The 16,532-nt window shown below is 37.1% G+C and overlaps 1 protein-coding gene across 3 annotated transcripts in view; it reads left to right on the top strand.

Moving 5' to 3' along the window:
- Positions 1-16,532, top strand: part of PDS5A (PDS5 cohesin associated factor A) — a 79,070-nt gene that overhangs the window by 18,697 nt on the left and 43,841 nt on the right. For all 3 annotated transcript variants that reach the window (XM_048072987.2, XM_048072988.2, XM_066995768.1), the window contains exons 3-6: positions 12,433-12,636; positions 12,979-13,065; positions 13,834-13,931; positions 14,443-14,569. In XM_048072987.2, the coding sequence (XP_047928944.1) occupies positions 12,433-12,636; positions 12,979-13,065; positions 13,834-13,931; positions 14,443-14,569 (516 nt within the window). The remainder of the gene's footprint in view (positions 1-12,432; positions 12,637-12,978; positions 13,066-13,833; positions 13,932-14,442; positions 14,570-16,532) is intronic.

Below are 16,532 nucleotides of genomic sequence, written 5' to 3'. Positions count from 1 at the left end.
ATCTGAATAGAAATTCTTCGCAGAAGCGTCTGTGGTTTGATACGTGCAAGAGCCGCTATGCCCACCGGCTGCTGGCTGACGTTTGCAGGAACGCCCCTTTCAGGCAGTGAGTTCTGGTTAGCAGATTCTGCTTTTAAGTGCCATGGGCTTGGGTTTGGTGCTGTTTCTGATTTGTAGTATAAGTTTTGACTGTGAAATACCGACTTTTTACAGTTTGGCAATTTTTATTTTTGTTCAGCCATTTCACATGGAAATGGAAACCCATCATCTGCGTTCTAGATAACCCCTGTTAAAATGAGAGTCCTTTATTGAGGCTCCAGCAGATAACAGGCACACAGACAAAATTCTTCAATACAGTTTTATCACCAGGTATAGGTTCATGCTAGGGCACTGCATCATTTAGCTCCTAATGTTCATTCAGGCTCAGTGCAATCTGCCTGCTAAAGAAACCAGAAAATGAATGTCACAGCTGAAGAATGTTTTCTTGCTCACCTTCACACCTTTGTGTGCTACTGAATATGACGGTATTATGTGTAATTGCCAATCACTGAACAAGTTCCATGAAAGAACTTTTAATTCTTTCTTCTGCTGCTGTTGCAGACTGTGTAATCTGAGCAGAAGATCAAGGTACAAATATTTTGCATAATTTTCTGCTTCAGTAGGTACAGTAAATTTTCAATTCACCATATTTAAAAAGATTGTGGAAATAAAAGAACCGTATATTCTTAGAAAATATATATATTTTTTTGCCTTATGTATTCGTTGTGTCAGAACACAAGCAGGAGAGAGCATGACGTGCTTTATGCATCCTCTTTCTGGATAGCTGGGTGGGGAAGACTATATGATGCACCATGGAATGCACCTGCACTGTGGTGTAGAAATAGTCATGGATATATTCCTTAAAAACATCACTAGTACTGTAAGTGTAGCTCTCTAGTTTTGTTTTGGTGTCAAAGTCTAAAAGTTGATTTTGTTGTGAGAATTGAGTCTAAATATTCACTTCGAAATGAACCCTTGCAGTCAATTCACAGTAGAAATCAAAATGCTTTTGTTTTTCTTGTCCATCACTACCTTCTGTCCTCTGGAAGAGGAAATGAATTATCACACAGCAATGAGTTGGTTATAAAGAATCCTCTCTTTCACATCTGGAGGCTATTATCAAAGTACTTGGGAAACTTCATATGGAAATAGAAACTCCTTCACCGTGGGGAATATGCTTTTAAGAACGTTTTGGTTTTGCCCCAGCCATATATAACACTTGCTAGTGTACCTAGGGGAAAAGGACTATTTAATGAAATGCTTCTAACTGATGATGTCTTGAATTATCATTAGAATGTTTAAAGAATAGTCTTTTTTTAGTCCCTGTGCAAATACTCTTTTGTTATGTGGAAGAAAAGTTTCTGACATCTTAGAAGACTTCCAGTGTTTTAATTTATGAAAATCTTAACCTTCTTTAGAGTACTTAAACAATTGTTAGGCTTTGGCAGGGAAAGCTGGAAAGAATCGTATTCCAAATCTTTCCACTAATAAAGACTAGATACTGCTTAGGACTGAATTGCTTGACAAAGTAAATAAATAAAACTGATGCTGTGGCACCACGCTCAAATCATAGATGTCTCAGAGGTGGTGAGCAGCATGAGCATGAAGGATAACGTGCTGATAAATACATCCATTGTCCCTTACTTCCCATTATTTGAGAAGAAATATACACACATTTAAAACTTGTGATTTGATCTCCTGCTGTCATAGCAAATTGTGCAAAAGAGTTTTAAAACTAGGATAAAATACTTGAAGGATTTCAATATGGTAAGGATGAACTAGCAGTATTTCTCAACGTTTCTTAAAATGAATTACTTTAAAAGGTCTTGAGTTGAATAGCCAAGTATTGTCATGCTTCAAAAGCTGTCTGTAAACAAGAAATAGATTTAAGGAAATATTTTTTGTTAATGACCAACCATACAGTGAACTAAGGTTACCTAGTACTCTGCATGCTTGATACCTTTCTGTAGCTCTTTGGGAAACTGGAAGCACGGTGGGATGAGTTTGGTTTGGTTGGTCCCAAAATTCATGTTTCTGTGAGGATTTCAGTCAATTTAAGTGAATGAGGTGAATTCAATGAACATTTTAGACTTAGTTAATAAAAGTAAGGTAAGGAATAGCAAGAAAAAAACTGAATTGTTTGGCGAATTTATGATTTTTAAAGAACTGAGCTGGGTAAGACTACTGAAACAGTGTAGGCTGCTCAGTGAAAATCTTCCACTGAACATCTTCTGTCCAGAAAGGCGAATAGACATTGTATAAGGAGCAGAATTGTAAACAGCATGGATATTATGCTTTCTTTATATAAATTGGGCGTCTGTGCTAGTTTAAAAACTGTGTGAATATGCTGTGTGTGACACTGCAGTTGTAGTGACCCTTTGGAGGAAGTGATGAGAATAACAAGGACCAGGAAAACAAAATAAAAGTAGTGGTCTAGAGATATGATGGGGAAGTTCTGCTGTCTCAGGTCATGGTACAAAACCAGGACATAGATCATTAAATTTGAAAAGAATAAATGGATTGACGCGTCAGATACAAGTTTTGGAATTTACAGAATGTTTCTGAGACAAAAAAAATAAAATTATCAGTGATCACATCGTATGCTTATGTTGGTTTCTAATGAATGGAGGTAAATACCAGTTTTGGGGGGGATTAGTAGGGTGTGTGTACAGCTACCGTTTCAGGCTTCGTGTGCTTGTCATTGTCGAGGCTAAGAGTCTGTGTCGCTGTCAGGGGAAGACCTAGAACCTTCCCTTCTGCTGGCCCTGGGACATACCAGATCCTTCCAAGAGATATAACCATGCCTGTCACAAAACTATCCAGGACTTTTTCTGAGGTCTTCTGCCAGATCAATAAATTACATTGCCTCACGGAATTATTCAACACGTGTTGGGGCCAGCGTAAAATATGTGGTGGCACTGCATGGCCAGCAGCAGGACAGGGTGAGCAGTGGGGAAGGGAGAAGCAGGTGGAGGCAGCAAGCAGCCGAACTGGGTCTCCGTGTCACGTGGAACCAAAACCATAAATACTGGGAGAGGGGTGTGAACTGTGTACTGCTGCGATTCCTGCTTGGCAAACAGGCCTGAAATTCGGTCTGTGCTTCGTCTTCCTGTGGTATTTCGTACCCTATCACTATGTGCAGAACTGCAGTGAAGATAGCGTGGCAGTAGAAGCTGCGCTGGGTGCTCCTGACGGAGGTCAGATCAGCAGAGTCAGTCAGTGGTTATTGAAGTAAGACCAGCTCCAAGCTTATTTTTACCTCCGGTCAGTCAGTTACAAGTGAAGTTCTCTTAAATTCCTGGCCATTAACACTGATTATAAGCTGCTTTCTTCTAAATGACCAATTGTGATATCTTCAGAACAAACAAAAGCATGGTCTGTTAGGATGGAGTTCTTTATTGTAAGTTTAAAATAGTCTCTTTCAAAGCAGAGGAGAGATGAAAAAGATCTCATTGTTACGACAGTCGCTCTAAATGAATTTACAGGATGTTCTTACGTGAAGGATAGTGGTTTCTGCTTAAAGACAAAAGAAATAGACTTGGCTGTAAAGTAGCATTTGGCTTGGAGAAGAAAAAAATCATTATTACATATCGTAGTGGAGGATGTGAGGAAGGGACAATGCCATATAAATGGTATTGGATCTTCCAGTTCTTACTGCAGCGAAATGTTGATGATAGTACCTGAAATAGTTCTAAGAAGTTGTATTGTGTCTAACTTTGGTAAGGAAGGGTATGGAATATTTTCTTTGCACATTGTGAGTGATTTTTCCCTTGGGCTTGTTCATGGCCGAAGAGTACAAGATTTATCACATACAGTGATAACAGTACTAGGATTATCTAATGCTGGGCAGGAAGGACACAATTTTACTTCCTTTTGTGCTGTTATAATCTTGGAATGAATACTTTTTTTACAACCTTTTCTTGCAGTGGTCCGTACACGTTACTGTAATCAAGAGATCAAAGTTAAGTGGTTCATCTTGCGGGGCAAAACATTCCACCACTATTTAAATACCATGTTCTAAGTTCTGCTGTGAAAGGCACTATGGACCAAGGCATCTGATTTTTCTCATACTTTATTTGCCTACATGGAAACACCCCACCCATCTTCAGCATTTGTGTGACTTGAGGAATCATCTAGATTTACAGCAGAACTTAGTTTGCTATGTTTTTAGTTATGGAGATAGAACACGTAGGTAATTGTACTCTCCCCCCACATTTGTAGCAAAATTTGTCCTGTTTGGATTACAACGTTATGTGTGTCTGATGTTTATATTCATTATGTATTTACTTTAAAAAAGTAAGTATCGAAAGTATTGCTTCACATAATTAATGAACTGCTTAGTGTATTTTTTTACTATAAGTAGTAGCCAGTTGGCTTTGCTTTTTCTTAAGTCACATTAGTTTCTTGGCTTCCAGAAAATATTCTCATTAGATTTGCTTGATGTAAGTAAAATAATACGGAATGTCCTGCTGTACTAATGTGAAGATGGTGGTGAAGATGGTGGAAGGAGAGGTGATCACGCTGTTTGCCCAGTCACAGGGGCAGTGCTGGGCAGCCTGCCATTGCTGCTCCTGCATAAGCTTACATCTCTACATATCTGTGGTCACATCTAGAAACCCTTGTCATTGGCTTAGCTTGGGGAGCAGCATATAAAGAAGGGAGCAAATAGCCTTAAAGAGCTTACAGTGTGCTTTGGGTAGTATTTTGTGCAATTTCTTTTTTTTTCCCCAACTTATTCAGAGAAAGCACAGAGAAAGTGCAATGTCAGAGAGTATAGATTGGAGATAAATGTCTTCTTCAAGGGTTACTAACAGTACCAAGAAGGGAGCGCTACTCTTCACATTACTAACTTAACAAAATACATCGGCTCCTGTACATTTCATTTTTTCTACGGTTCACATGTGTGCCTTGATTAATTTGTGTATCTGCTTCTGTCAAGCTAGGACTCTGGTAAATGTGGGTTCTCAGAAGGAATACTTTGTCATGTGGTAAAAACATAACAAAGGTGCTTCAGCTTGGATCCCTTGTGATCAAAAAGCTGTCCCCTTTTTCAGCCTGGAGATGCTTCTGGCCAAGTTCTATCCATATTTACTCACCCATTTAAAAGGGAAGTAAATGTCTTTTCCCTTAGCATAAAATAGCACTCATGTCTTTAAAGCATATTAAGACTGATTTTTTGGGCTGTTTTGGTAAATTAAAACAAATCATAGTCTTGTAGTGTCCCCATATAAGAAAAGGCTTTTTAAACTTCTTAGTAGCCATCTTCTGTTCCTTTCCCAGTTTGAATTGTGTTCTCGTCAGTGGGGATAATCAGATTTAAGTGAAGTGTTTGAAGTCACCATTTAGTATTTTTAGCATTTCATGAGTAGTATTGCTGTTTTTTCCTTTCCTTGCCTGGAAATACCTCTTCTGTCACATCCTGCAATTGCATGTTCATTGTTTGCATGCACATAGCCTGGTGTTGGCTCATAATCTCTTTACAGTTGCATAATAAATGCTCATCTTTCTCTTCTGTTGTTGCCAGTTGATAAGCTCTTCATAGGAAAAAATTGTTGCTTTTAAGCACTAGACACATGACTATTTACTATTAGTAGATTAATTTGTGTTATTCTGTTCTTCTTATGTAATATCCTGTCCTCTACTGCCAGTCCCTAGCTGTCGGTTGTCATTATGCTCCGTTCCTACTTCTTATGCCACAGTTGTTTATGAAAATAGCAAATAGGGTCAATTATAATGCCATTCTCTGCTAATAAGTTCATTCAGGTCCAGTATGACCTTTCAAGTTAACGCTTTTGAAAATGGCTAAGGAGAAATTACACTGTTGGACTAAACTCCATCTCCTCCAACTCGATTTCCATGTGGTTCAATGTGATGCTCTTCTTGACACTCAGACTAATTGCCCATCATGGTCTGCCTTGTCTAGAGAGTTGGTTATTAGGTTAGCAAAGTAACCTTGTAACTCCCTTTTCATGTGTTTACGGCGTTTTTCTTAACCTCTGTGTTTATTGAGCCTTTCCAAGTTAGGTCTGTATCCTGAAATTCTGTTGATGTCAGCCTGTTGGATTTGTTGCTGAATCACCTTTCTTGATTATTAGGTAAACATTTGCTATTTTCTGCCTGTGTGGTACCCTTCTCATTTGATTTATTTCAAAGAAAAGCAAACAAACTGTTACTAAGCATGTGATTTCGTTGTGGGTTATTTATAATTCTTGAAACCAAAATCATCTGCTCCTCCTGATTTGCATAATCCCTTTGTTTAGAGATCTTTACATTTTGTATCTATCCATACAGTAATTTCCATGCTTCCATATTTGCCCAGTGGTTCCAACTGATATATAAAACTGTATCTGAGGTAGACAAAGACTTCTCATCCCAAATCTGCACCACTAATTCTGTATCTTTTGAGAAGTACTTTTCATAGATACACACCTCTGGATTTTACTATTGGTCTTAGTCAAAGAACATCACTGACTGTTAATAGCTAATGGCAAAGGCCATCCATAACATTGCTAAAACCACGTAAGGAGAGAAAGACACTGACAGAATGGAAAATTTCAGCTTTCTGGTGGACTTTGATTCCAGAAACTTTCTCGGTTTGTTTCCCTGAGCCAGTTATGCTCTTCAAGAGGGAGCTAAGCTCACACCAATTTGACAAGTTTTACTTCTAAATATCTGTGTTTAATGTTAATACTGCAGTGCACATCTAATATTATTCCTGTAACAGTAAGTCCTGTCAAAATCTCTTAATTGTTAAATTTCTTCTTTTGGTGATTGCATGGTGAAATTTTAAAACACTGTCCATCTTTCTCCAGCCTTTTTTAGCTCCAAGAGTAGTTAAATGTTACATCTTTGCAATGCTACAAACGAGCTGTTGTAAGAACAGTAGAACAAATGCAACCTGCGTGCATCTTCCCAATGCTGTGTTGAGCTTGGAGTTCTGTTTACCCTGCCAACTGCAGCAAAGCTTTCCTAGGTCTGCCTGCTTCTTCTATGCAAGCACCATTGTAGGTCATTTTTTTTTAAATCTGCACTGACTGCCCTGTCTTTTCTCTGTGTTTATGCACCTCTCTTCCCTATGTGATTGGAATGATCAGTATATTCCAGTGGTAGCTGAGCTTTCCGATCCAGTAAGCCATGCACCTCAATTTGTGTGGTAAACAAACATCAAGCAGGGACTGAACAGCAAAACTTGGTGTTCCTGTCTGAGGCACAGGTCTTGCACAAGAGCAGCTGGGATGCTTAAGGGCAAGCTACCATGCTGATTTTGACAAAAGGACGCATGTAAACTGCATCAGGTATAGGCAGATAGTGAAGAAGATTTGGCAACCGCTGGTTGTAGAGAATCGATACAACTGTGAAAGGCTGACAGCCTCAGAAGAAGCTTCAGGTAGAGTTCATCTCACCTTACTTTAATCATCTAGGCACACTGCACTCCGTTCATAGCTGGAGAGAATTAGGCACTTTCAGGGGAAGTAGAGCTGAGGTCTGTAGATGTCATCAGACACCCATGCTTGAGTTCAGGCGATATCTGTTCATTTCTCTGCGGCCAGCGTAAAGGGTAGCCCAGAGTGACTGGCTTGCACAGCACGTGCTTTTATGTAATCGGATAAGTACCACCCTGAAAGCTTGAAATTCTTCAATTTTCGATGTGTTCATAACGTGTAAAGAGTGACTTACTGGTGTTAATTTAACCTTCTGGCTAGCTGAATGAAGCTGTTTGCATTTTGGTGCTGTCTCACGTGTTACAACCAGAGCGTTTCACTTCCATGTTTGCAGAGCCTGGGAGGGTGAAATCTCAGGCTGATAATGAGAATTTCAAGGTACCATTGTAAAAATAGCAATAATGAAAGTTTCTAGAATAGCTTTAACACTTATTTTTACAAGGTAACTGAAGTGCCAGTGTGTGATAACTTACTTAATGGAGACATACTAAATTAAGAGCAGCACAGAATGAATTTAATCTTAAATGTGAATAGCTGTATTTTGTTTACCTTTGCTAGCAGTTAGTATGGAAATTGGGTGCTTAATTGTTCAGGAAAGAATGGATGATATTACATTAATATGTTCAGATAATACTGTTTTGTCTCCTGCTTTCTGCACAGAGGACAGTCGTCTGTGGTGCAAGCTATTAAGTTTGTTAGGTTTCTATATAAATGAATATTGCTGCTCTAGCTAGGGTTGCTTCTACTGCATGGCAAGACTTCAGTTAGGCAACTACTGCGATTTGAAAAAGTAGTGAGTTCCTGTTGTGGTTTAATCATTTTTTTTCCCCTGGAATAAAAACTGGCTTAGTGTGATAATAATGAACACTTAACTCTGAAATAACTACTTCATTCTGCTAGGGAAGTATTTGTGTAATAGTTAAATCAAATATTCTGGAAATTGAAACTCATTTTAGGCTTGAAAAATAAACCTTCATACAAAGAGAAATTGGAGAGCGTTTTTGTTTGCTTTGGGCTTTTTTTTCAATTAGAGCAAGGGCACTTAGGATGCTTTCGTAGAGAACCTACAATATGAACAACTTCAGTAAAGAAGAATTTCTGTAACTGGTCATGTATATTCTTGGAAAAAAAATAAATGTACTAAAATCTGTCTGGCAGTAGCAATTCATATCTTTCCTGTCTGCAGTTGTACTTCTCTGTGGTCCAATGAAATATTAATCACAGGCTCAAATTTTTTGCACTTGCTTTGTCATATTCCTTCATTCTTGCATTTATGTATATCACTATTTACGTGAGTGGTTTCTAGTTTGTTTAAAAAAAATAATAAACATTTTAAATTATTTGGAATTTTTAGTCCTTAAGATATATATATATATATATATATAAATAAAAATAAATTATTATTTTTTGGTCAGACCTTAACACAGAAAGGAACTTACCATATGTTGTCATGTTGTTTCTCACTGTCATGGAAGTATTCATGACCCATAGTCACAGAGCAGGACTTTGCATTAAAGTGGTGTAAGCCTGGGGAAGGAAGGGAAGGTAGTTCCTGTCTTAGCTCCAGAGAAAACAAGACAGCAGATGGCTACAGAAAGGCAAGTGTTTTGTGCTCCAGGATGCTGTGCATAGTTCTATTACAAATAAGTGATTTAATCAAATGTGCCATATTTTATATTTCCGAAGACTTAAGTTGCCCTCTTGATTATTGCTTGATTAACTTTTCAGTTGTGCTGGAGGACAAGAGTACCAGCCTTGTAACTGGTGAAGGTTTGAGTGCGTTCTTGGCTTTCTAGCAAGTGTGAAGAGCCAAGCGTGTATTGTACTTAATGTATGGACTGTTTTTTTGTTTGTTTGTTTGTTTTTTTTTTTTTGTTTTCCCTTCTATTTCAACAGCTAATGCCGTAGGTAGATTAGCAGGGGTTTGGAAGCCATTCTGTTGTGTAGTACCTTAATCAATGCCAGCAGTTGCGTGGCTATAGAGAGTACTCTCCTAGGATGTAGGATTATAGATACAGTTAATTGCATACATTCAAGAAACGTACTGAATTACTTTGTTGAACTATGATGACAGAATCCAACAAATATATAGGGTGTACTTAAATGCAAGTCTTCAAAAATATTAATTACCTTTTCCCAGAATCTTATATGCCTGATATTAGCAAGAATTTGCTTTTAACTGTTGTATAGCCCTTTTTAATGAGTTCATATATTACTTCAATTATTTGTTTTATACTATTTATTTTATATACCCCGTACATATTGTTCTTTATTTGTATTGCTTTGGTAACTAGGATCTTACATAAAGACCAAGACATTATTCTATTTGGGTTTTGTGCCTGCTATCAGCAGAACGTCACGCACCAAAGACTTTATAATAAAACAAAAGACAACACGCAAATACAAGCAGGTATGGGACTAAAAAGAAACAATGTAGAAAACATAGATCAGTACATTAAATAACAGCTGCAGCTTGCCCATGGCTCAATTACTGCCTGAGCGTTGTTTTGTAATAGAAAAGAAATATTAAGGAGTGCTTTGCAGGAAACTTGAATGAGGTTTATGGCTATTTGCTGGCAGTTCCTTCTGAATACAAGAGAACCATGGGGTAATTAATCCATGAGGCTGTTGTGTTTTCCAACAGGTAACGCAGTGCTGAAAATGAGTTTGATTATTTTAATCCCAGAATATCCTTGGTACCAAATGAGAAAGTTGTTTGAGTTTAACAGCACCTTGCTGTCTTACGTTGTCTTTTTTTGACATATCAGAGGAGGTATTTAGGCAAGACTTTGGCATGTTGTTATATGAATATGAGAACCTCAGAGGGCTCTGAATCTACAAGGGTGTTCTGCTTGTGAAGCTTATGATACCTACATGGAGAGAGGAGATGGGGTTTACGGGAGAGATCAAAAGATTCTTTATATAGGTTATCCGTAAATTTATCGACTGGAAGGAATCCTAGTGCGACAAGTTTACATGGTACAGATACAGTTTATTACCAGCCTCCAAATCCACAGATCTTTTAGTCCTTTTTACCCTGTTCTTAAAGCCTTCAGTAATACGGTTATCTGAATCAATGCTTAACAATAGCTACGGTTGCAGTTCTCCTGTGTGCAATTCAGGCTCTTCCCATGCTGCAAGTCAAGGCCATTATTCCTTGTCCTGCCACCAGCAGACAAAGAGGTGGTTTTTACCTTCCTTATTGAACGAATCTGGTAGATTTTGAAGTCTGTTATCCTTTTTTCTTTTTTTTTTTTTTTTTAATAACTAGAAAAGACAGGCAGCGTGTGACACTGAAACAGGGACACCTGTGCTGTCAGTAGAAGGAGGTGAAATAGTTTTGTAGTTCTGTTTTTATCCTTTCAAGTAATGCTTCCAAGTATAGCTTAAGGATGTTTTGAGGGAAACAGGCCAATGCAGGTAGAATTTGGAATTTTGTGGGCAGTGGCTTTTGAGTTCTTCTTCATTCTGGTGGGTTTTTGTTTGTCACCCCCCTTGATTTTTGGTGTTGCTATATGTTGCTTCATGAGGGAATGAACTTACACATTTATAGAAATCGGAGAGTTTTAAGTAATTAAGTAACAATGCAGGAAATATTGCAGTCAAACATTTTAGTAAGATCTACTGTGTTTAAAACTGATTTCCAAAACTCAGGGAGGGAATAAAGCTGAAAGACAACATTTTCATGTGTCACGTTTGATAAAGGAGGAACAATCTTATTATCATTTAAGTGACATAGAAATAAAATGATTGCAGTAACGAAAGAGGTGTTTACTGGTTTTCTAATAGTCTATCTCCTCTTGTGTGTTACTGTTTGTATTCTAGCGGCAAAAGTTGACCTGTTGACTTACTCTGTTTTTTCTCCTATAGTATGTGTGCTCTTTATTTCTCTTTAGTTTGTGTGCTGTGTGTGTAAAGGGTATACAAAACCCTATCAGGATGCAATATGGCTCTCCTTCACCATTTTATCTATAGGGTTACTTGTACAGGGGGACATGGGACGCAGAGACCAATGTGACTGAGGTCATGCTAAGAACCTGTGGCACGTCTTCCAGTTCTACTCTGGTATCCTAGACGCCATCCTTTGGCATTTAATGACCCCTATTCCAAAAGTTAAGCCTACAGCTCTTTATTTCTTCAAACTAATTCTCACTTTCAGTTTTGCCAACAGATTATGTTGAGATTGTACGACCCCAGTGAAATGAAACATATTTTAAATAAACAATTCTGGTGGCATTTTCCAGGAACTAGTAGTTCTTAGCTGTGCTAGAGGTAAGGAAACAAGGTACAGTTGATTGTTGCATTATATAGGTAGGGATATGGATGTAGTTTTGAGTATGCAGAAAGAGTAGATCCACAGTGCTAGAAGTGTGTTACATGAGGGATGAGATTCTTGTCTGGTACCCAGTTCATTTAATAAAGATGAAAGGGTTGTGTGTATGAGCTCATAGCCAGTATAAGACTGCTTGCTTGTAGGATCCTCTTAAGTCTTGGTATGGCTGATGAAGCAGCTGCTCTGTACTGTGGCCTGTATTTCAGGCCAGCTGGCTGTGATGGCTTGCAGTTCCTCATACTGCCTGCACTAGACAAGTCCTCATGCTGAAGTGGTTTAGGACTGCTGTGGTGCAGAGGTGCTGCTGTCTCCAACCTCATCAGTGTGTAGCAAGCAGTTCCTGTGCTGCACCTCAGGTTAGGATTGGCAGAATGAGCACAGCTGCAAAGCATTTTTCAGCGCCTTAATTGAAAATATCACGTTCATGTTCAATAAGCCTTTAAGTATCAGATCAATGTTTCTCTCTTTCTGATGCTTGTCCAAACAAAAAAAAATTGTATTACTGTAACTAGGTAGTCTAAAATGTATCAATAGTGTTTCATCTGTTAGAAAGTATCATTTAGTATTTGGAATAAAACGCCAAAAGCACTTGAATGAGTTTTTTGCTGTATTTTCCAGATGGTGGTAAAAACCTTCATGGATATGGACCAGGACTCAGAAGATGAGAAACAGCAGTATCTCCCATTAGCCTTGCACCTTGCATCTGAATTCTTCCTCAGGAATCCCAATAAAGACGTGCGCCTCCTTGTAGCATGTTGCTTGGCTGATATCTTTCGTATCTATGCTCCTGAAGCTCCATATACTTCCCATGACAAACTTAAGGTAAAATACTTTATGAAATAAAGGATTTATTCCTTCCTTGTTCTCTTGTTGTATTAAAAATAAATAAATATTGTTTACTCACATTTAATTAATACTGAGTTTATCAGAGATGTTGCTTTAGTCCTTTGAGTCAGTGGAGTACTCTCAGGGCCAGAAATGTGTAAAGAGCTACTAAATAAACAGTATCTGTGTTGGTGATAGATTTCTGTCTTTGCCTAAAACTGACAATTTAATGTTTTTAATATCACAAGCTTGTAAAAGTGGGTAGATGTCAGTAGTAAAGGGTTGTATTTTTATTCTGTGCAGAATCAAGCTTGTAAACACTTCCTTGTTTTTTGACAGGACATATTCTTGTTTATTACAAGACAATTAAAAGGCTTGGAGGACACAAAGAGCCCCCAGTTTAACAGATACTTTTACTTGTTAGAGGTAACATCATTATATTAACTGTAACTTTCAGTAGATGCTATTTGCTCTGTGAGCCTACGAATGTAATCAGCTGTTGTCCAGATATGTCAGCTTTACAGATGTGTATGCTGTCAATTATACCAGACAATTTAATGTTCAATGAATTGCTTCCTTTAGCAGTTACAATTTCTTTTGCATTTAATAAGATCATGCAGCCTATAGTTGAGGATGTGTTAAAATGATTGGTATTTATTAATGTTTAGCCTTTGTCTTACAATTTTAGACCTTCAGTTCCTCATACTGTGCACCTTTAAGGTATTATTGTCAAGGGAGAAATTCAAATGCTGATTAAAATGCAGACATCCTTATATTGATGATGGGAGAAGGACAGTGAGATTTTGGTTTAAAAACATCAGAAAAACCTACTCTTAACAAGAAGCATGGGGGTTTTATCAGCTTGCTTTTAGTAAAATGTTTACAAACAAGATACTTTCTAATTTTTTAAAACAGCATTGTTTCATAACATGAATCCAAAAAAAAGTCTAGAGATATGGCCTTGTTATATTAACGTTTTCTGTCACTCTGCTTTTATACCTAAGACACGAGGTTATTTAGTTTTCTTCTGGATGTATATTGGAAAGCCCCTGTGTGTTAAGCTCTACATATATGTGAAGGGTTTACAATTTATAATATGATATTCTTCTCTGAATAGAAAAAAAAAAACTAACATAATTGTATTTATGTGATTTGCAAAGTTGTAATATCCTGAATATCCTATTTTTGTTTTAGAATTTAGCTTGGGTTAAATCTTACAACATCTGCTTTGAGTTGGAAGATTGCAATGAAATTTTTATTCAGCTTTTTAGGACTCTTTTTTCAGTTATCAAGTAAGTTGAATCACTTCAATTATATTAAACTGTCAAAATATCATCAGTTTCGGGCATAAACTGAATCCTTACATAGCCTGCAAGTGAATAGATCTGAATAGAACAAGTCCTCATTTCTCCAAGCAAGGAGATAAAGGGAAAGCAACTGAGTACAAATTATTGACAGTATAGAGAGGTGTGTTCCTGAAAGCAGACATTACTAACTGCAAAAAATATGTATGTTACAGTGGTATACTTCATTCCGACTTATGTACGTCTTTATTTCTGTGGTTGGATGTTTGCTGCTTGTTTGTTTTGTTTCCCTTCTTAAAGCTATGCTAGGGTGTTGTAGATTTTTGAAACCTTCAAGAAAAGAGGAAAGACAAAATAGTTTTGAGTTTTTTGATCTGGAAAATACAAGTGAGTGCAAGCTTAAGATTATTAGATATTAATCCATCGTTTCTTAAAAACACTGTTAGTAGTTGTCAGTGTCTGAAAACGCAGTGCTGATAATAGTCTTTTATCTTCTTAGTAATAGCCACAACCAGAAGGTACAAATGCATATGCTGGATTTGATGAGTTCTATCATCATGGAAGGCGATGGAGTAACTCAGGAGCTGCTGGACTCCATTTTGATTAACCTCATTCCTGCACACAAGGTCTGCAAAGTAAAATTATGATAGTAATATACCATTATAACAATAATTTTAATAGCTTTTAGCTTGCTTATTTCTCCACACACTTCAGGGAACTGATCGCTGCTGCAATTTTTCCAGCCTTGTAACAGTGGATTGAAAATTCTTTGGGATTTATTTGGTGCTGTTCTTTAGCTGTGTCTGGATTACACAATATCAAGAGATTTTTTTCTACTTGCAATGTCAAGAACTATGTACTTAAACAGAAACAAAGTGTCTTCAAGCAAATTTAATATTCTAATAAGAAAGCGTTTTTTAAATTGAAAAGGTGTGGAGTATTTTGTTCATTAAAAACAAAACCAAATAAACAAAACAAAACCAAAATTATTTCCCAAAGACTTTTGCGGAGACTTGCTGCTTGCCTCAGCTTGTCAGTCAAACTCCCTTCTACCTCCCTGTTATTTTTTTCCCTGTCCTCTTCTCCTTCAACTTTTGTCTTAATAAGTCCTATTCTTACCTGAAGCTATGTAGCAGTGTTGTAGTTTGGTTGGCTGCTTTTAGTGTTCCATATACTTTTAAGTTCCATAATCTTTCTACATTTTGTAGAGTTCAGCATCCCTCTAACTAAACTATAAGTGACTGTTGTCACTTGCTCCTGCTTCTTGCTAAAAACTGTATGGAGAACAGTAAGTTTCAATTATGAGCTACAGTAAATGAACTGTACTCTCATTGCTGAGTATGTGTTTTTGCTTGTTCATTTATTAATTTAAAATAATGACACAATTAAGACAATTCCATCCATGACTACATAATTAAAGTTAAATTAGTGCATACAAGCAGAGATTTATTCTTCAGTTACATAAAAAAAGGAGACAGAATTAATGTATTCATGAAACTCATAGCACAAGAGTGACTAAGCAGTGGTGATTGTCATTAACCTGTGCAACCCCAACAGCTGATATATAAAAATAGCCGTTGTCTGAGGGCAGTTTGCATTCAGTCTGTCGTGACCATGAGCTGGCAGTGTCATTTTATCAATTCATTTTTATTGACAGTAATGAGATGATGTCTTATTAGAACTGTTAATGGAAAGAGAGGCCTCTTGTTCATAACTATAGAAGAAGAGTCTTATTGAAAATAGACAAAGTTGTTTCTAATCAATTATAGGCAGTAGAGATCAAGAGTGGAAATAGTGGAGTGTAGGTGTGTATGGCAGGTGCTGGGTGATGCTGTTAACAATGGTGGACTTGCTCTGAGGATGCAAAGACCTGGTAAACTTTGTTCAGTTGAACAGTGTGTTGTGACTTCTTGGTGTAGGCAAAGCAAAAATGAACACAATCCTTAATCAGTAATATTGTTAGTTTAATAGTATAATTTTGCTTAATGAAGAAAATTCTCACGCCTTTTAAGAGGAAGGTAAAATTTAAGTAAATATTGGGGCGTACTCTGTATTTAATATCTTTTATATCACTGGTCTCCAGTCCTCACTGGTTCTTGGCTATCATGACTGAACAAGTAATATGCTGTAGTCAGAGTTCAGTATCACCCTTTGCTCAATATTTTGATCTGTTTTAACTTTTTTGTTTTCTGTAACAACAGAATTTAAATTACTGCTTTATGTGGTACTTTAAAAAAAAATCAATAAATAAAAATCAGGAAGTTTTGTTGTTTTCTCTGCCTAGCAGAGTTTGACCGCAGTAATTAAGTTCTCCTTTCATGCACAGATCTCCTAGGAAATTGTGTGGTTCTATTAATTGTTTGTCCTTAGTTAATGTAAATCAGAATCACCATACCGTGAAAAGCATAGTTTATTTTCTGGTAAGGAACATATAATAACAATATTTTTACGTCCATGCAAAGAAATTGAAGAGTTGTCATTCTCTACTGTGACATAATAAAGATATCAGTGTGGCTGGACTATTGCAGTCGATGGAAATTCATCCTTATAACAAAGTTGAAATATGTACTTTGGGTGAGGTCTGTTCCA

Source organism: Anser cygnoides, chromosome 4 (assembly GCF_040182565.1).
Source record: "Anser cygnoides isolate HZ-2024a breed goose chromosome 4, Taihu_goose_T2T_genome, whole genome shotgun sequence".
In the NCBI taxonomy this organism is placed as follows: domain Eukaryota; kingdom Metazoa; phylum Chordata; class Aves; order Anseriformes; family Anatidae; genus Anser; species Anser cygnoides.
Note: the sequence above shows the minus strand (reverse complement) of the source record. Positions and strands in the feature narration are given on the sequence as shown.